Here is a 20,532-nt window from a genome sequence, read left to right as displayed (position 1 = left end):
AGTGTGGAAAGTCACCTAATATAAAGACAGACAGGTAGAAAAAAAAGTCTTACTTTTTTTTTGTAGCACACAAAAATGCAAGTGGGCTCAGCACATCGGCTTTCCACAGAAAATAAATGCAAGCCAATTAAAAATTCAGTTTCTTTTCTTTAAGCGAATTCTTCAGGTTTTGCTAATTAGCAACTAATAGTTCTGTCATCTGAGCTGGGAAACATAAGGAAGAATACCAGTGGTATGTTTTCAATCAAAGCATTTGCATGGAGGAATCAATCATATTTTCCATGAGGGATTACTGCTTGGGAGCCATTGGGGGCAGAAGGAAGGCAGTCCTTACACAACTATAAAACTGTAAAAGAGACCTGAAATCTTAGGAAAGGAGGCATCTTTCTACCCCTTTTAACAAAAACAGCAGGGGCCCTAGATGACATGACTAGGGAATCCAAGCAACTGCCCACAAAGACCCCTGCAGGGACACTTAGAAAAGTTGACTCTTCACAGTAAGACAGAAGACAATGAAACACATGTTTTCTGTAACAGGGAAGAGAATAAAAGTTAAGTGTCGGCCGGGGTACAGGAATGCTTTAACTATTATGTCACCTGCTTTTGCAAGTTTATAAAAGAATAAATGTACGGCAGTCAGCGAAAGTAGGAGGTGATGGCGGTTTGAAATACCTGGCTACAGATGGAGCAGGGGCAGAATAAAACTGCTGAGAAACCTTTGGGCAGGAGATGAGGGTCCTTATCCTGACTCCAGTACAAGCAGGTCAGGTCCCTCAAATCCAGCCCCTCGCACGCTCTCCCCAGTTATAAAGCGCGAGTGATCCTGTAGCAGCGAGCCTGTCAGCACCACACTATGTCCTCGCCATGCAGCTTGAATGACTACTTTCTTACCTTGATATACAGCCCATCCATGGCTACCCTTCACGAGCGAACACCACCCAGTGCCCCTTGTGAGCATTTTATTCCAAACATCTGTTGTGAATGTTTGAAGTGCCCTATCCCCGGATTTCTTTCTTCTTTTCTTTTTTCTAAGTCAAACCCACAAAACCTAAAATACTTTGAGCCCTGCCTAACTGCAATTTGTGAAGATGCAACATTGCATACCCAAGAATAATAAAGTCTTGTGCAATAAAAATTTTACAGATGTACTTCTGAGGGGAAAAAAACGATTTTCCCTTTTCCGGTCTTACAGGAAGCCTGCCCACACTTTAGAAATACAAAGTTAGCATATACAGAAGCACAAATTAGGCATCTTGGAAAGTCTACATTTTCCAACCACAGAGAAACGAAGGCATTACTGTGAGTGTTCACACACCCAGCTACACTCGATTAGAGGAGTCTTCTCTCTCCAGCAGCCTGGCAGGGCTGGCAAACGACTCAAAGGAAAAGGGAATGGCCTCAAGAGATGTTTCTGAACTTTGAGCTACTGAAGGTCTGCCATGAATGTGTGTTACTGACAGTGCTGCAGGACCGAGGCAAGGTCAAGAAACGTGACCAAACTTTTATGTCTCATTTTAGAAAGAGGGTACTTTTCTCGTATGCTAAAAAATTCTTAGATGTATCAACTTCCGTATCACATCAGTCATTAGCTTTACCTGGATAATTAAATCCATGTAAGGTAGATCATTTTATTATAAAGTACCTAAAAAATACTCTTTATGCTGGTAAATATTAAATAATCCAACAGGGTTCTAGAAAAAGTAAAGTCATATCCTATCTGACTCTTTAAGGCTTAGTTTAGGACATCTTTAAATTATTTAATATGAATAACACTGTACCTTTTATGTTTCCAAATGTATTAAGTTTATATTTGTTACATAAAACACTTTCTGCCAAGAATTTAAAATATTAAAACTTCTCAAACTCATTTAAAAGCTTACAATGTCTTTACTTACAAACTAGGAAAAAATTATAGTCAATCAAGTAAGGTTCAGCGAGAAAGGATTATGTTCAGAAGGCCACAGCGCACAGTCCTGACCAACCAACCCTCGTCCTAAGGTTTACAATCTCACTCTCTAATCTGTGTTTACAGAAGATGCTGACCTCAGGGAGGCAGGCGAGCAGGTGGCAGAGAAAAGCCGGTCTACGCTGAATGAAACACAACTGCAACACCAACAAAAATAACTTGGTTTGAAGAGTGAACTCGCCACATTCAGATGATGATGGTAAGGAGGAGGGGAAGGAGGAGGGAAGAGAAGAAGAAGGAGGAGGAGGAGGAGAAGAAGGAGGAGGAGAAGGTGAGGCAGAGAAGAACTACCACAATAATTTTGAGGCACTCGCCATGAGCCAGAGATTTTACTGAATGCTTTATTTGCACTGTCTCACTTAATTCTCAACGAGAACATCATGGGGCAGGCAGTCTTATTATCACCCCTATTCAACAATTCGGAAATGATTCTCAGAGGGTCGGCCCACTTGGCCAAGGTCACATAGCCAGTACGTGGCAAAGCTGAAACTTGAACCCAAATCCCCTGAGTCCTGAGTCAATCTGTGTAATCTCTCAGACTCCCTGTTCATATTATATATGTAATGATATCATTTATTTGTGACCAAGTTAGGAAGTACGTTGGAATGGTGGGTCAAAATACCATTTGCCATTTGGTTACAGACAACTTACAAAGCTTATAAATCATGCAATTTTAACAGTGATTTAAAATAATACAGTAGGAAAATCTGAAGAATACCCAACCTATCGGTGCTACGTCCTCTAAAGAGAGTGAAAACAAACAGTTCCAGGTCCAACTAAGAGCTTTCCAGTGCCCAGAGCTAGTTAATACTCCATGGGAGGCCCAGGTGGTGGGGTGCACACGCAGACCGCCGACAGGTGACAAGGGTCCCAGGTGTGCAGAGAGTCCAGCCCCCGCTTATAATGACGGGGAGAGGATTCAATGGGCAAACCGTTGGAACAAACAGACCAAGAGCAAGCTGCAAGCTGAACGGCACAGAGAGAAAGTTAACGGTCATCTGCCTACTTCCGCCAGCCAAAACAGAAGTACTCGTCAGCTGTCCTGACCAATTAAATACCTCACTAATTAGTGGGCATCTGGAATAAAAACCAAATCATAAATATGAGACAGGAAAAGTTTGTGTTCACACAAAGACGAAAACAATGCAGGTGCTTGTGGCTAATAATCTAGACTTTTAAAAAAGTAGGCATACTATCAGGAAATATTAATATACATAGAAAGTATATAGATTCTTTCACATTTTCTGCATGGATGATATCTAACAGAGACCCATAAATAAAAATACCGTGTAGAAAATTTAGGAATGTGCACAGAGAAAACTGCTACCAAGACTATTTTAAACTCTCATTCCTAAAAGAAAACAGAAATAAAATAAAACAAAATAAACCCTAACAAGGGAAGGAAAGAAACATGCACACAACACCTCTTTATGTCTGTGTCTATAAAAACAACCACAGCAACAGGACTGATCAGCACTTTTTAAACAGAGAAGTTGTAGCCTTTTTTAAAAGCTTTGAAGAATCCAGAAAGCCTTTTCCTCCATGTTTCTGACCACTTTAACAAAACTCTCTCTCCTTAAAAAAATAACGTATCTTCTATCTTTATCAACAATATAATCTGGTCGGGGGGACAAAGCAGTTGCTGAGACTTAAGGTTGTTTGAGGCTCTTTGATCTGCACCCTGATGAGGGAACATTCCCCTCTGCTGCAAGCCAACTAATGAAGGGATGAAATTAGCTTTTATCCTGGGCACTTTCTTGAGCAAAAAAACATGCACTAATCAGCTGTCCTCACTAATCAGTCATGTGGCTAATGACCTTTTGCCTTAAAACACTAAAATTTCTGAATGATGTGGAAAAAGGGAAACACAAACCAGTCCCCTCTCTGGGGCTCAATGGATCATCTGGAATTGGAACTGGGGAGGTTAAATGGCAAGTCTGTATCCTGGCAAGGTGATAAATCTGCAATCAAGAGCTGCGAGCTTTGGCACCTCAATATGCACTTCCTTAGCCCACAACCAAATTATAGTTTTTAACTAGAAACAGGCCAGAAACAAAGTCAACCGTTATATATTTTTCTTTATATTGTGCCTTCGGAGGAAACCGTTGTATATCTGTGTTCAGGGTCCTAGTTAATTTGTTAAACTTTATTAGTGCTACAGAAGGAGCTTCTGATGTTTCCGGTATGCTGGTTAAGGAAGAAAGGAGAGCATGCAGAAAAATCTTTCATATTGAGGAATTGAGCACTGATTCGTTAAAAGAGGTTTGTTCCTTCCTAACAATTAAGCAAAAAATCATTTAAAATGGGACTCGCTGCTGTGAAAGACTTCTGCTAATGCCGCCCACTTAACTCCCCACTAACCAGTTTTCCCTTGGCATCTACTTGGATGGAGCAAATTGGTTCTAGTTCCCAGGAAAGGTCCATGTGGATCAGCCACAGATGGACACCTTCCTGAAGGCCGCCCCACTGAGGCCTGAAATCGCTTTGAGATGTAAGAAAACGGCTCTCCCTAAAAAGAAGAATGGACAGGACAGAGGAGGAGTAAGAAGAAAAGTGGACAGTAAGTTAAACATTTGTATAAATTAATGCCAAACATTAATAAAGCCAAACAATTCATAAAGCGCACACACACACACACACACACAGAGCCTTCCCGTGGCTCCTGGAATAAGTGCCACGGGGCAGGAACCACTTACGGTAGTGAGGCTCCATGTAACCGTTCCTGGGGTCCATGGCGAACACAGCCCCACGGTACGGTACGGAGGGCTCGGCCAGGTGTGGCAAGGACCCATGGATCTCCTTCTTGATCAGCGAGGCCCTCTCGTCACTAGACGTTGAAGGCTCCTCACTGATCTTGCCGAGCCCCTGGACATTCTGTGGCTGCATAGTGACTGCGTTTCTTCTCTCTCTGTGATAGGTCTGTCCAGGACTTTCATCCTCTAAAGAAAGAAGGAAAATGAAAGGCTCTGTCAGCCACTTTAAGGAGCAATTACAAAACAGTAATCAATTAGGTCTCCCTCTCTGACCCTCCTCCCAAAAAGAAGCCCATTTTTCATTCTTGGCAACTTAGAAAGCTACACCATGATGGGATACTCTCCAGACAAAACTGCTTATGAATGAGGGTCCAAAATACAAATCAAAGGATGACGAGGAGCAGGAAATGAGCCTATTAAATTGAGATGTAGGGGGTCAGCAAATTATCATCACCAGCTTACAGCTGTATCTGCCACTGAGGCTTTTCATCAGGGTCTTGCCAATATCCCCACAGGTCCCACGTGGAGCTGGAAGTTTTGCCAGCCTAAGGCTGTGGATGTCCAGCTTCCCTTGCCTGTCTGAGGAAGCCGGGCCTCTGGGTGATCCAGGGGGCAAGGGGCCTCTATTCCTCAGAGGATGAAAGGGATCCCAAAGTTTTCATGTTTTGGGTTTTTTAAGTCAGATCTGTAACCCAATGAGAGGGGCCCAACAGAGCCAGAAATAAGAGAGAAAATCCATTGGTTCCAAGGGATAAAGGTGCCAATCATGGAAACCTACAGTGCCCTTGCAAGACATTTCCTGCTTCAGCCCATACGACAGAGCTGAGGACTCAGAGGAGAATGGAGTGAGACTGAAGTCCACGTGTGACTGAGGAAGGCATCAGTTATGCTGACGTATGTCTGTGCTCTGGTCAGGTCCGGACACTTCCTCAGATGTGTAAGAAACAGCTTGACGAAATTCCACATGTATCTGATATTCCAGCTCCCTAATACTTCTGTTCCCTTTGATCTGTAAGAACTTTCCATCTCTCCACCACGGTTCTCTGCAAATGTGACTGGATGACTTTTCTATAATAGCAGATCAAAGAACCGATGCATAAAATTAAACTAAACTGGCAATCTGAACCCACAACAAGTGGATCAATTCATCTGTTGGATTCATACCCACACTCTCAATGCATACGCCCAGACAAGCTCTGCATTCAACAGACTGTGTGCTGGCAGGTAAGTGCTGATGGAAACAAAGCTTACACATCTAATTTGAAAAGTGTTTCCCATTCCTGATCTTCAAAAAAAACAACCCTACATTTGGGCAGAAATAATAATATTCTTGTACATTTTAGATGGACACATTCTGAGCACATCTTATCCCAACATACAAACTTATCTTCAAAGTATTCCATAAAGCAGATATGTCTGGCTGAGAGCCCCTAAAAAACAGAAAAAGTGTGCTTTAGCAGTTTCATAGCTCTTTGCACAAATTCAGAAGAAAGTATAATTATAAACACAGACGAGCGTGAAAATACAAACTAAAGTAAGACTCCTGTTTTGTGTTGACTAATGACTTGAACGACCTAAAGCCAGTAGCAACTTTCGTTCTTCTGCCTATGTCTGGGATTTGAAGCAATAAGCAAGGTATTTTTTTCAGCCTAGCAAATGACTTGCAAAACAGAACAGACAATGAGGTATGTTTTGATCTTTGCAGTGAATTTGCTGACTACTAGAAGGTTACCGTGAAACATTATTTTAGCATTGGTTTGTGCAGATCCTCACCCCCAAACCTAATAATTATGGGATAAATTCTGAGTTTAACCTATCAAGTAACTACTAAAAAAAGAAAAAAAAAAAAGGTGTAATCCCACATTTCACACATTGATCTTTATAAAAGCAATTCAAACCATGCTTTTGCTAATTTAAAAACAAACTACAAAAAAGAAATCCTACATTTTTATTTTTCCTTCTGACGAATACTTTCAGGCACCAATCCACCCCTGTACTTCATCGGCAGTCAAGTTACAGGCTATAGAATAAGGGTTTGCAACTATGTACTAGCAAAAGGGTGTCAAAAACACTAAAACTCTTAGTTGGTTTTATAAAAATTCCTATAACCTACAAATGGCCAAAGTCATACTTTCCACTAATTTGCGCCTTTATTTCAAATTTCAACCTGAAGTGAACTTGCAGAGCTGAGGTACAAATTCTGTAGAAGGGACCTTCACGTGAAAAGCCAGAAAGCCCTTACCAAAAGGGGCTGTGACACCTAATTAGCATTCTCTGGGAAAGATGAATAACCAAGCTGGACTAATCTGTTTCAGGTTTAAAACAGGATTCCCTTGACTTAATCTTCCTAGAAGAAATTAACTTTTCTTCTCTTAAAACTGCGTCCCTGTAATAGAGTGAGTTTCTTAGAAGCCACACCTTTATGATGCACATTTGAATCCAACTTCGAGAATAATTGAATAATTGGCATGGTCTGGCCAGAGTCCTCCTGCCTCCCCCCCACCTCCTGGGAGAAGGAAGTAGTGGTTTGACCGGTGAGTGGAAATGGGGGTGTTTTTTTAGCAAACCATTTTCTTTTTTTTTTTAAGTACTAAACTTTTTTTATTTTCTTTGTAATTTTTTATTAAATTATTTCCTTAATGAGCGTTAACCCAACCTCTGTGAATATTAAAGTCATAATAAGAGATAAGCAAAGTGCGAATATTTAATACAGAAAAAATTAACTCATTCCGTTCGTAAAGTTAAATGCAGGCAAGAATTTTTTTAACGTGGAAACTTTCATCAGGAGACTGTTACAATAGCGGATGCTACCACATTGTTACCTACACTGCCTCTCCAAAAATTTCCAAGAGACAACTATTTCATGAAGTGTACCTCGTGTCCTGAGTTGCTTTTGATGGGCATTCGGATGAGAACTTGACAGTCCACACGCTCCAGAATACAAACAGCCACGGGGATTGAAAGCACACTCTACAGTGAAGGGAAAACTTTCCAAGCCATATTCCTGCCTGCTCTTATAAATTTAGCAACCACTTCAGCCAGCCAAAAGACGAAAGCTGTCTCATCTTGTTCAGTTGAGCCGAGTTGTTCAATAAAGTTTGAGAGTCAGTGCAGACAGGCTACGCCAGGCCAAATTATTGACAGAAACATACCGTCCACCATGGCAACAAGCAGAAGTCTGCTGCAAAAATGTAAGCAAACAGCCCACTGCTCCAGAAGCATCTGCCAATGGACTGTAATAGCCAAACACAAGGCAACTGTTCATGCTTCTCGTTTTAACAGCTGAAAGCTCGAGGGGCAAACCGAAACATGCAATTCACGAAAAAGTTGCAGGAAAAAATTACTTTCAATACTGTCATCCTGATCACACTTTGTACCTCCTTCCTTCTGTATATCCATGCTCAAGTGGAAGTTAATGAATTCCTACCCCCAAATGGAGAGCTGCCCCAGCATCACATTTGAGAAACTGTCCCAGATTTTCCAAACTCATCCAAAAGCAAACTGACATCGAGCCGGACAGTCTTAGTGCCATAAACTCTGAACACTCCAAAGTTGCTTCACTGCAAACACTGCTTAGACCGTTTACATGAGAGGTTTAAAGAAAGTAATTGTGTTGCCTGAAGAAGGACTTGAACAAACACTTGCACATTTGCTCACAAACTGCTGTACAATTTGTCATTGCAACCAAAGAAACAAGTGCTTTCTCGCCTAGGACTTGCGATAAAAGTTTCAGTCGATTCTTCCAATATAAAAAATAAAACCTTGCAATGCATCACTAACTAGGAACATCTCCTATCACTCTAACAAAATTAGCTGTTTAGGAGCCCACAGTGTATGGTGTTCACCTTTTTTCAATGAACATCGATTTTAAACTGTTCTCTTAGATCCCATTTTAACCATTACTCCTCTCTGCCCCCAAGACGCAGAAGACACAGAGTGCAAGAGAACAGACAATACTTACAACTCAGTCCCCAGGCTCTGGCTAGCTACTTTCTGCAAACTTCTCTTGGTGGGCTTTCTCTAGCTGTGCAGACCCTCTAGGAACATTCTCGGTGTCTCCCTGCCTCCTCTCCCTCTCCCAGGCAGTGCTGTTCCCATTAGAGGAATTAAAAGTGGTTGGAGCCATGCTAAATTTAACAAGCTCATTAGTATTCTTTCTGAGTGCTTCCCAGTGAACTCTCTATTCAAGCCGCTCTCTCCAGCAGAAGGGTCAGGCGGCTAATCATTAAATCAAACTAATGTCACCCTATCACAATCAGCCAGAGAGAAGGAGGGTTTATTATTTCAGTTTATGCTAAATAAACGGTTTTACAAATGGTCTCCAAGCAAGGTCAACAGCAGCTTCAATTACAAGACAAACTTAACAAGAGTTGCTATAAACCAAGTACTCTGTATTGACTTAAGAACAGGCTCAACTCCACATATCGCCACTAGCAGGGTCCTACAGGAATGCACATTGTAAAATAAAGGAAGGGGGAGCTTCTTTCTCTGCCGGAATTTGCGACTGCACAGCGACTCCTCATTCACCTCTCTCCAACCAGCTAGCCGCTCAGCTCAATTCACCCCACACAAAGGCTGCAGCCCAGACCTCAATGGACCGAGTGAAACATGTTCAAAACTAGGCTCTCTATTGTGACCGAATTTCTTAACATCTTTTCAAAAAGCGGAGAATGCCTTGAGGCTAAAGGAAGAAACAGGCTAATGGTGAATTGGGAATTCTGAGCAAATTTCAGAGCCCTTTCCTCCTAGCTTTTGAGGTTGAAAGCAAGCTCTTTCCTTTCAAGTTTCAAAGTCCTTTTTCCTCCCGCAGTGTCACAGAAGGATTTGAAAAGAAGGTAATTGTGCTCGCAGTCTCCCTGATCAGAGCTTACGTCCTATTTCTGGTATTTCGGAATACTTTTTGCAATAATAGTGCATATAGCTCAATCCCTTAACCGGCCTGCACTCTGCAATTGCTCATTAAATGAACAATTGCGGGTATAAAATGCCTTTTATGTTCAAGGTCTGGATATAAGATAAGCATTCTAGGACTCTAAATTTGGTTTACTAAGGAAACTCTCCATCATTAAATTACAAAACTGAAGTCAGAATATCAGGCTTTCCCAGAAAAGTGGCACTCAGATTTCGGGGAGCCAAAAGGAAGGGCGGAAGGGGGGTGTGGAGGAGGCAACAAAATGTTAAGGGGGTAGAAAAGACTGGATACTCAGATTTTTAGCCGAACAGGATGCTAATAAGAAAATAATATTTCCATGTTTAAGAAGGTCTGAGTTTGTGAAACCTCATCATTTCCATACTGAATGATTTAATAAAGTCATCTTCGAATGGATTAAAACACAGGTCTGAGGCTCAATCAATATGTAGATGACCATTTCTGACCCCTCACCAGCAAACATTGCTCCCTTCCTTAAGAAAAGAACTCATCCTTTACCTCCATGGAATGCTCTATCATTTACATCGTCTCACTTGATCCTCACAACAACCCAGGGCTGCAGCAGGACAAGGTGTTAGGTCCAGTTTCCAGATCAGAAACAGGCAGCCACGTGCCTGGCAAGGCAGTGATGCAAGAATCCCAACCACGCCTTACAGCAGCCACAGGGCCCTGTTTAACAGGACAAGACGACGTCTATCGCTGGGCAGGTTTGGGAACGAGACCTGGAGTTTGTACGAGCCCCTGGCCACCACCACCACCACCAATAAAAGGGGAAAAAAAGTAAGCAGATTTTTAAGCACAGACATTTCCAAAACTCCGATAGTCTCCTATTAAGTTTTTGTCAACATAAACCCACTCCTGGGAAGCACCCAGGGGACCCAAATGACAAATACATGGTGAGACGCCCGACCTCAGCGTCTGGGTCGGTGGAGCATCCTGTCCGCACTGGCGTGGAGACACACACACGCCCTACACAGGGCTGCACCCCCACTCTGTCGCGGGCTGAGGCTCAGCCAATGGCCTCTGTGTGTTACTGCAGTTTTTAATGTGCTTCCACAAGCCTGGGGCCCCACTTTCCTGTTCTGAGCAAGAAACACAGCATCGTTTTCTGCTTTCCTCCCAAGAAATTGCTTCGCTGTGTCCGCAAGGAGCATTATTTCCTTTTTTCCTATTACGCATTTGTTGCATCTTGTCAGCTTTTATTTCTTTGGTTATTTACATTTTGATGTTCTTTGAATAAAAACCATTGGAAGCCGAGGCCCCGCCTCCCTGTTTCAGAATTCTCCCCATGACTTTGACCAGAGAGATCAGAAATGAGAAAGAGAGGAGGCTAAGTATATTCAGAAGCATTGCAGATTTACGCTAGGAAGGAGGAATAAAGTTCCTGTAGTTTTTAGAAGCAGAATCTTGCCCCTTTCCACCCAGACTGCAGTTATGCCTAAATCAGGGGCTGCTCCCTACAACGTCTGGAGCTCAGCTTCCAAAGGAAGCGAGCAAACAATGCCTCCTCTAAGAACACTTCCAATGCCCTTGGGGTCAGACATACATCTCCCATTGACAATGACTGATGACAGAGGGAGTGGCCCAGATGGATCAGGAGAGAGCCTCCGCTTTGTCTGCAACCTTAAACCACACTGCGGGGCCTGCAACACGAGACGGCTGCAGCAGGATTTGAAGCTTTGGAGAAATTCAAGTGGCAACTCTTCCTCAAAGATTACAGGGGAGCTCTCGCTTCCTACTTTCCTCACCAGGAGGTCCCCAGGTGAAAGGAGAGACAGTAGAACATGCCCTCCATCAGAGCTGTAGGAGTGTCTTAATTGTTTTAACATTTCTAGAGTTCCTTTTGCCAAAGCACAAAACGTAGTCCATGCTGACCGACATCCCACCAGCCCTTCACCAGAAACTATTTGCTCCCCAAGAGCAGGTTAGCGCTCAACTCAAGGCTTATTTCTCGCCTCATTCCCCAACTATCAGGGTACAGTGTTCCATTCAACTTCAAAAGAGGTTCCTGGGATAGAAGAGAGTAGGTAGAGAAAGCAAGATGAGAATTTAGATAAAGTAAAATGCAAAACCTGAAATGCCGTTAACCACCGCCCCCCCACCCCGCAGCAGAGAGCTCTGATTGGATGTAGAGCAAGCAACCCCCTCCTGACTTTCCTGTTTTTTTTTTTTTTTAAGATAATACAATGAGGACTCCTTGCCCATCTGGGAAATCAGGAGCTGATAACACTATCAGCTTGTCTGAGGTCTCACCAGGCATGCCCTGTGGCCTAGAAGGTTTCCTTCACTTTCCTTGTGCCTCTGAACCCTCACAAGTCAGAGGTCTCCAACCCTGCCCGCCCCTGGGAGGATGCTTCTGTGCGTTAACGACAGAGATAGAGTCGCTGTGACTTGGTGGAACATGACCCAACACGCTCGGGCACTGAAGTCCAAGCACAAACCTAACCATCCTAACCAACTTTCAAAGTTCCAAACAGAAGGCACTAGCCAAATCCTGCCTGCACCTGGGAAGAGAAATAACAGATGCAACAGGACCCCGAGGGCCTCTGCAGACTCTCCTGTAAAAGGGAGGAGGAGATCTTCCTTACGTTCCAGGAGCCTGTGAAGGCCCTTCCTTGAATTAAGAATTCTAAAACGTCATGAAGCTTCTTCTATTAGCCTGCTATTAGTTGCTAGTCGCTGCTTACACAGAGTGAGTTAATTAGTGACATCAAAGGCAGTACAATAAATTCTCAGGAGGGCCAAAATTTTTTTTCTACTGCTTAATAGCGCATTTATGCCTATCTGTAACAGTCTCATGAACATCTAGGCATTAGAAATTTCCTTGAGAACTCAGTTTTAGCCATTTCTAAACAAAGAATGAAGAGTCCCTCTTTCTCACTTTGTGCATACAGACCTGAGCAGTTAAGATTCCACACCAAGATCCACAACCAACGGTTTAACAGAAACAATGAAATGCCTGTTCACAAGGCCAGCATCCAGGTTGCTGCTGCCCGTTGCATCCTCCGATGGGATGGATCCTATCACTCTGGACATCTACCCCAGCCCATTTGGCGGGAGGACTCGGAGCCTGCTCTTCCTTTAAAGGCGCGTAGGAACAAATCTCTGTGTGTAACAGCTTCTTCTGGCAGCACTTTCAAAAGGTGGTTCCCAGTTTGCACCCCTCCCCCCAAACATCAAAGTCCCATTTCCTAACCTTTCTACCATTTTTTAAATTGTGGGAGTGAACACAAACTTAACTGGCTTCATCTGGTGTGTTTATGTTGCATGGTTTTTGTTTTTAGAAGACTGTGTAATGAGACAGCCTGAGCATATGGCGGTATTATACTTTTAATAAAATTTTACAGACCACGCTTACTCCACTGCAGAAATCAGACCCTCCTGGAGAGTCCCTTTAAATATCAAGAGAATATCATGATTGTGCCAAAATGAGCTGGCAGCTCTGCCTGCACCGTGACAGATCAGGGTTGTGAGTAGGGCTCACCTCAGCTGACTCAGCCTCTGGACAAAGGCCAGGTGCTGCCCGCTCCGGTCATATTCTATAGCAGAAGCTCCCTCTAGCCACAGCCCACTTTGACCTCAGCTATGAAATGTGCACTTGAGAAACCCCAATGAAAATACCACATTATGATTCTTCACAATTTTACCATAGGTAGGGCATGAGTTTGCCTCAGCAGCCTACTCCTAGTTACTTAGCCACAAAAGTCTGCAAATTTGTAAAACACTTTCAGGTAACAGCCTCGCTGCTGTCTACAAGTGAGGCAGGAAGGGCCACAAAGTCGAACCTCCCTCGAAGCCCATCTTCATGGTCACAGCCAAGACAGGATGCTTTAAGGTGCCCTGCCGCTCTTCTCTCCTCTGGCCAATGGGATGGGCCAGACACCAACCAACCCATCCTCCGCTGCAGTGAGACTGGGAACCAGGACACAAGCCAGACCTTTCTTCTGGCCTTGTTCCAGTTTTCCAAGCTCATTTAGGAGAACCTAATATCCCAACACCAAGGGAATATATTTTTATTTTCAAGGAGTCCCACTTAAAGTGATAAAAGAAACAAATAAAAGACCAAATTCATCTACCTTTCTAAAATACAAGTAATTTTAGTCTCATTTATTCTTCCTACCAATCTGTTTTTTCAAAAGCCCACCAACTCAAATGTATTACGCGTGTACCAATTAATGACAGCTAACATTTACTTACTATGCAGTAGGAAGGGCTTCACCGGTCTCGTTTACTCTTCACCGTAACTTGATCAGAAAGGCACTGTCATTATGCTCATCTTCCAGATGAGAAATCAATGGCACAGAGAAGCTAGGATACTTACCCAGGTCACACAGCTGGTTCGTGGGCAGAGCCTGGAGCCCAGGCAGTCGGACTCTGAAGACTACGCTTAAATATCTGGCTACTGGACCTCCCAACTCAGTGACAAGAAATACAAAATAAATTTGAATTTAAATTTTGGTCAATGTCCTAAAGCATAAGTCTGCAGACTTGACAACCACCCAACTCTGCTGCTGAAAGCCACCATAGACAAGATATAAACCAATGAGCATGGCTATGTTCCAATAAGACTTTATTTATGGACACTGAAATTTTGCATTTCATATAATTTTCATGTCACATTTAAAAATGTAAAGAACCCTTCTCAGCCCATGGGCTGTACAAAAACAGGTAGCAGACTGGATTGGCCACACTGAAGGCTAACTGCCACCCTAAAGGAATATACACACTTTTGATACAAAGCTTGCACCCAGAAAACAACTAGGAACATATCAGTAAAATGTAAAAGCAATGTCTTGAGTGTTAGGTAGGACACAGAGAGACAGCCACTTTCTCACACTATTAAAACAGTTCCATAATGGGCCAGGTGTATCAAATGATTCCACTTCTAGGATGTATCTTAAGGAAACAAATTAGCAAAGAAGACAAGGATTGATATTCAAAGATGTCATCACAGTGTTATTTATAATAAGGAAAACAAGTTAACAAAATAAATGTCCATTATATTATGATATGATGGAATCTTATGTCATTAAATATAGTGCGTTCGAGGATTTTAATGAACATAGGAAAGAACTTACCGAGTGCCAGGTACTGTTCTAAGGCCTAACATGCCAATCCTATGAGGTAAGTACAATTATGTTCCTCACTACATAGATACAAAAACTGAGGCAGACGTATCCAAGAAAACACAGCCTGCAAGTGGCAAAGCCTCGACTAGAATCAAGAGTCCACTCACTTCCCCACTAGACTAGCATGCCTCCAAAATTTTTAAGGATCCAAATTTTTGGAGGAAGGGAAGGGGGAAGGAAGAGAAATACATAATTATTTTCATACACAATTCCTAAATTAAAAAAAAAATTTAAGAAATGCAACAAAATAGCATGAAAATATTTCTATGGATTATGTTTCTATATTTCCCAATCATTTTACTTATTCATTTATTTATTTTTGTGAGGAAGACCAGCCCTGAGCTAACATTCAATGCCAATCCTCCTCTTTTTTGCTGAGGAAGACTGGCCCTGGGCTAACATCCGTGCCCATCTTCCTCTACTTTATATGGGACACCTGCCACAGCATGGCACAGCTTGACAAGCGGTGCATCGGTGCGCACCCGGGATCCGAACCGGCGAACCCCGGGCCACCACAGCGGAGCCTGCGCACTTAACCACTTGCACCACCAGGCCGGCCCCTCCCAATCATTTTAGAGTACAGAAAAAGTTGATTTATTTTACTCTTATTTTTAATTCTATCGTAAGTATGACCTTTACAATAATTCTCTAGAGAATTCCAACTTAAGTACACATAACTTGAAAAATTATCCCACAAATTTATCTCCTAAAGTCTTATTTTAAACATTTATTCCACCTCTTAAAACTGGAAGTGTCTGGTAGGCTGTTTTTACACATATTAATAATATTTTAAATTAATATAGGGCTTTATGGAGGTTCCAATAAATTACTTATTTAAAATTATATGATTATTTTAATTATTTCATATCTATGCACAAGTGCCTTCCAAACAAGTGCCAAAAATGCCCTAACCTCCCTCCCCACCAATCTGGTAACTCAGTTGTCACCAGGCCACCTCCTGGAAGGTATACAAGGGAAACTTCATTAGAAAAGATCATCACGGAGCCAGCCCGGTGGCGTAGGGGTTAAGTTCGCATGCTCTGCTTCGGCAGCCCAGGGTTCCCAGGTTCAGATCCCAGGGACGGACCCATACACCACTTATTAAGCCATGCTGTCGCAGGCATTCCACATATAAAGTAGAGGAAGATAGGCACAGATGTTAGCCCAGGGCCAATCTTCCTCAGCAAAAAGAGAAGAGTTGGCGACAGATGTTAGCTCAAGGCTCATCTTCCTCACCAAAAAAAAAAAGAAAAGAAAAGAAAAGAAAAGAAAAGATCATCACTACCATGGCTGTTGCTCACATTTATGGAGCACTTAGAAACTGCCAGGCCAAGTGCTAAGTGCTAAGTGCACTGTATGCATTAATGCCATGGAATGCTCACAGGCCTATCAGGCCTGCAGTATCATCACCCCAGTTGTTCAGATAAATATCCTGAGGCTTAACAAGTTTAAGCAACAACTGCTTCAAGTCATACTTCAGGTACATGGCCAGATGAGCACAACCTTCTCATCTATCATAAATGACTAGTAACTTCTGCAAAGACTCTACTGCCAAGTATCTGAAAGCCCACAGATCACTGATTTGCTTGCCATTGCTTGCCATTTTTCTATATGTATACATGAAAATTATGTTCATTATTAAAATTATTCTACCTCTTCCTATAAACGTAATCAGGAAAGGATACTTCAGACTGTAATCAAATGTACTTAACTGTAAACTTCAGTCTGGAATTCTGACACGTGATTCAGAAGCTTCTCTGAATTTCTTACTCTGCCAAGTTTGGATCTTAGACACCGTTAGGATCTTGCAGTGCAAATGACGCCTCTCATGCTCAGGCTGAATTATTTTCTTGTCACCGTATTTCTCCCCACCCCTTCCCTGAGCCTTTCCCTTCCGTGTAACCTGTTCTCTTTCCGCAGTACTTCCAGGTTCTGAACAGCTATTTTGCAAAGGAATACTTACCACTGTCTTCTGGGGGATTGTGTTGCAGGCCTAGATGCAAGAAGCAGTCTGAGTATTTGGTTTGTGTTCAACTTAACAATAGCTCCAAGAGTTAAAGCCGTACATAGTTTATTGAAAGGGGCATATGTCCAACAGTTAAAGAAGCATATGGTTTATAGAGAAAGGGGGAAAACGTGTGCTTGGAAGCAGCTTTACTTGGATTATTTACCAACAAATGAAAGGCCCTTCATGCTGCCCCAGAGCGTACTCCGCTCCCACAGGCTGGAAAGGAATGCTGAACGAGTCAATAAAATCAGCGTCACACTAAGCAGAGACTTCTCCCCAACGAAAGATGATTATCGAATTATAGCAAATTTAAGAAAGTTTTCTCTTTTTTTAATCAAGAACAAAACCAGACTACTTCTTAAAATGCACTACTAGGAATTGTAACTGTTCCTAAAAGTGCCAGATATATTTCCACCCTTGCAATATTAAAACTAACAAGCATCTTTTCCATTTCTTTTAATGATGGGGTATGCAATAAAAATACAGCAGTGCTTCATTGAGCCAAAAGAGCTGAAGCAAAAAGAACCAAAATAAATAAATAATAAACTTACATGGGCCACTTACCAAAAATAAAATCATTTAATTTGACCTTTTACAGGAGGTGCATGCAGCATTTTGAAAGCAAAAATTCTCATAACACAAACCTCCACTTAAAAATCACTGCCAGGGGCTGGAACCAGGGCAGGATGCTATTTCTTTTTCAATTTATTTTTTAATGTTTGGATATTAATGACATCAACTGCCATGTCGTATAATAAGGCAGCACAGTACAATAAAAGGAGTTTGAAAACCTAGGTCCCAGACTTGCCTCTAACACTTAATGGGCACGTGACCCAGGATAACTTAAAATACAACAGATTGTCGGTTGCCTCATGTAACAGGCGGATAACAAAACTCGCCCCTCTTACTTGACAGAGTTTTCTGTGGGTGCAATCAAATAGTATATTAAAAGGATCTTAATAAACTATGGCACTTATGAATGCCATGTACCACCCTGAATCTCCTCATTATCTGTTTGAAGACACTGTTAGACAGGGTGGGGGGACACAAGTGCCCTGGGCCAGGAGCCGGGAGGCTGAGCACCAGGCCTGACTCTACCGCTACACTGGCTGAACCTCAGGCAGGTCACAGACTTTCTCTAGGCTGCTGCTCCTCCTTATATAAAATGAGACATCACCCATCTGCCCCAGCCAACTTCTCACAGATGTCCTAGAAAAAAAAGGGACGACGCAGAAAAGCGTTCTGAAACCTCCAAGGGAACAAACCAGTGTACACCTTCACCAAGAACCGTGCTAGACATCTTGAGAGAGAATAACCGCTGTTTCGTAACCGGAAAACGGATCCCGGTTAATGACCTATAATTACAACTGGTTGTCTCTTTCACCCACTTCTTTGACGTATCTTGGGTCAGCACATCATCAACATTTACAAAGTATGCCTACTTGAAATTTGCACGAAAATATCAATCTCTTCTCTACTTAGTTTTCTACAATGACTTAAGACACTTGAATCTTCCTAAGAAAACCATGTTTTATGTTTCTCCATAAATAATATTTATTAAAAAAGATCAAGCAAATTCTCCTAGGGTGGTTGTTGGCGACCTACACCCACTGCCTGTTTTTGTGCAAAATGGATTTTACATTTTTAAATGGCTGCAAAAAATCAACACAAGAATAGTATTTCATGACACATGAAAAGTATATGAAATTGAAATTTCAGTGTCCACAGATAAAGTTTTATTGGAACACAGCCAGACTCACTCATTTTTGTATTGTCTATGGCTGCTTTTGCACCACAAGAGCAAAGTTGAGTAGTGACATAGACCAAACAGCCTACACAAACCCTAAAGTATTTCTAGCTGGCCCTTTACAGAAAAAGTGTGCCATCCCCCGACTTACTATCTCAGGACAGGCTAAGACCACCCATCGGTGAAACGATGAAGCATACCTGGGAAATACATACAAAAACGGGGCACCACCATTTTCCAAGTACTCAGTATTGATGCTTCCAAACCTTAAGATTAACTCTAAGGTGGCTACTGATATCACCCCACTTTACAGATGAAGCAAACAGGCTTAGGGAAATGAATTTCCTCCAAGTCACAAGTCCATAAGTCAGGCATCAAGTCAGTTCCCTACGATTCTAAACCTGACAATTTATATGGTGGGGAAAGGAGGATTCGGGCTTTTCTCATAAACCTAAAGGTAGAAAACATTTCCTGACCGTTTCCTCTCTCAATGTGCTGAGCGCTGGGATTAATAACGAATTTTAAATATAAAATCTGAGCTGTGTGTGATGAAAGGTCAGTCGTCTGCTCCAGCTTACGGTGTGTCTGCAGTTGTCGGGTTTTATTCTTTTAAGAACAATCACAAAACAAACAAGTACACATTTATGTCACAAGCGCCACACTCTCCCTGGAAGTTGCAGATGGCAGAGGCTATTTCCCACACATCAAGCTATTCAACGCACCTTTTTTAAAGGACAAGGGAAAGTGCCCTCTGTTGAATCAGACAGACTCCTTAATGACCTGTTTTTGACGGCAGGATGACCCAGACTGGCATGTACTATTGCTAACAGCGATGGAGGAGGCACATGCAAGAATAAAGTTTTGAACTTCCTGTTCCCATCAAATTGGAAATCTCCTGACCAAATGCAGTCAGGGTTCCAAGACAGTGTTTCTGCAACTTGGACGAAAAATTGGGTCTAGGGTGTTTAGGGCTGGCTGAGTCAACACAAAGAACACAAACTGGCCGGCCACTCTTCATACTCGATTCACACGGACGCATCGTCTCAAGGTCTCCATATGTCCCAGCACGAAACCTGACCTTCTGAGAGGAGCAAACACAAAATGGCTGCTGCCCCCATGGCCCCTACAACTGTGATTTTTCTAGATATGGACTACCTGAGAAGAGAAGCACAGGCCACAGGCTGGTGCAGTAGAGTGGGTGGACAGTAAAGTCGGCCTCGGCAACAGGAGACGGCTATTGGAAAGGAAAGGGTTCTTCTTCTGGTGTTGAAGGTGGGAGCGTAGACCAGGCAGATCTTCTTAGAGGAGGTTTGGACAAGATCCAGTTTGGGAAAGTTATTCAGATTTTGAAGAAGACTGGTCACCCTCCACCTAACCCCTCGGAGATACATTCAAATGACCAGCCTAGTATTAACAATTACTCTGAGGCTCCAAAACACTGCAGCTTTGGTTTGTGGGTATCTGTATGGTTTTTGTTTGTTTGTTTTTGCACTTTTCTTTCTTCTTTAATTCACATCTTGCTGACACAAGTGAAAATTCATATTCTTGGCAGAAGAGCTTTAAGTTTACTGCCCAGCCATTTAGATAAAAATTCTTCCTTCCTTATCCCATTGCCTGATCCAGTTCTCCTAAAGTCCTCAGGAAGAGCTGGAGAAGACAACGACCAAAGCATGTAATCCAGGCAATTTTATTGTGTCTGACAATTTTGTCAATTCTATTGCGTCTCTTTATTCTACAATTTGCAGGAAAAAAAGAAACCCTGGTATGGTCTAGCTAGCAAATGTAACAGCCCTCCCTGTAAATAGATCTCACAGTTCATTCAGCAGAATATTAGCCACCACTACGACCTCAATCTTGGCTCAGTCAGAGAGAGGTTGCCTCTCCTTGGCTCTCAAGTGGCCCAGCCTCACAAAGCAACGAGCAGAGGAAGCTCCTCTTTATTTGTCTCCCTTCCTGCACATTATTGGCTCTGGACTCCTGGGGAGGATTAGTCCAGGAG

At 42.5% G+C, this 20,532-nt stretch overlaps 1 protein-coding gene across 2 annotated transcripts in view; it reads right to left on the bottom strand.

Annotated features, from left to right (window-relative positions):
* The window catches only part of GLI3 (GLI family zinc finger 3), a 276,948-nt gene that overhangs the window by 175,788 nt on the left and 80,628 nt on the right, over window positions 1-20,532 (bottom strand). For both annotated transcript variants that reach the window (XM_058570605.1, XM_058570608.1), the window contains exon 3: window positions 4,663-4,905. In XM_058570605.1, the coding sequence (XP_058426588.1) occupies window positions 4,663-4,905 (243 nt within the window). The remainder of the gene's footprint in view (window positions 1-4,662; window positions 4,906-20,532) is intronic.

The sequence above is a fragment of the Diceros bicornis genome, chromosome 3, assembly GCF_020826845.1.
Source record: "Diceros bicornis minor isolate mBicDic1 chromosome 3, mDicBic1.mat.cur, whole genome shotgun sequence".
NCBI lineage: Eukaryota > Metazoa > Chordata > Mammalia > Perissodactyla > Rhinocerotidae > Diceros > Diceros bicornis.
This window is presented reverse-complemented; position numbering and strand designations above follow the sequence as displayed.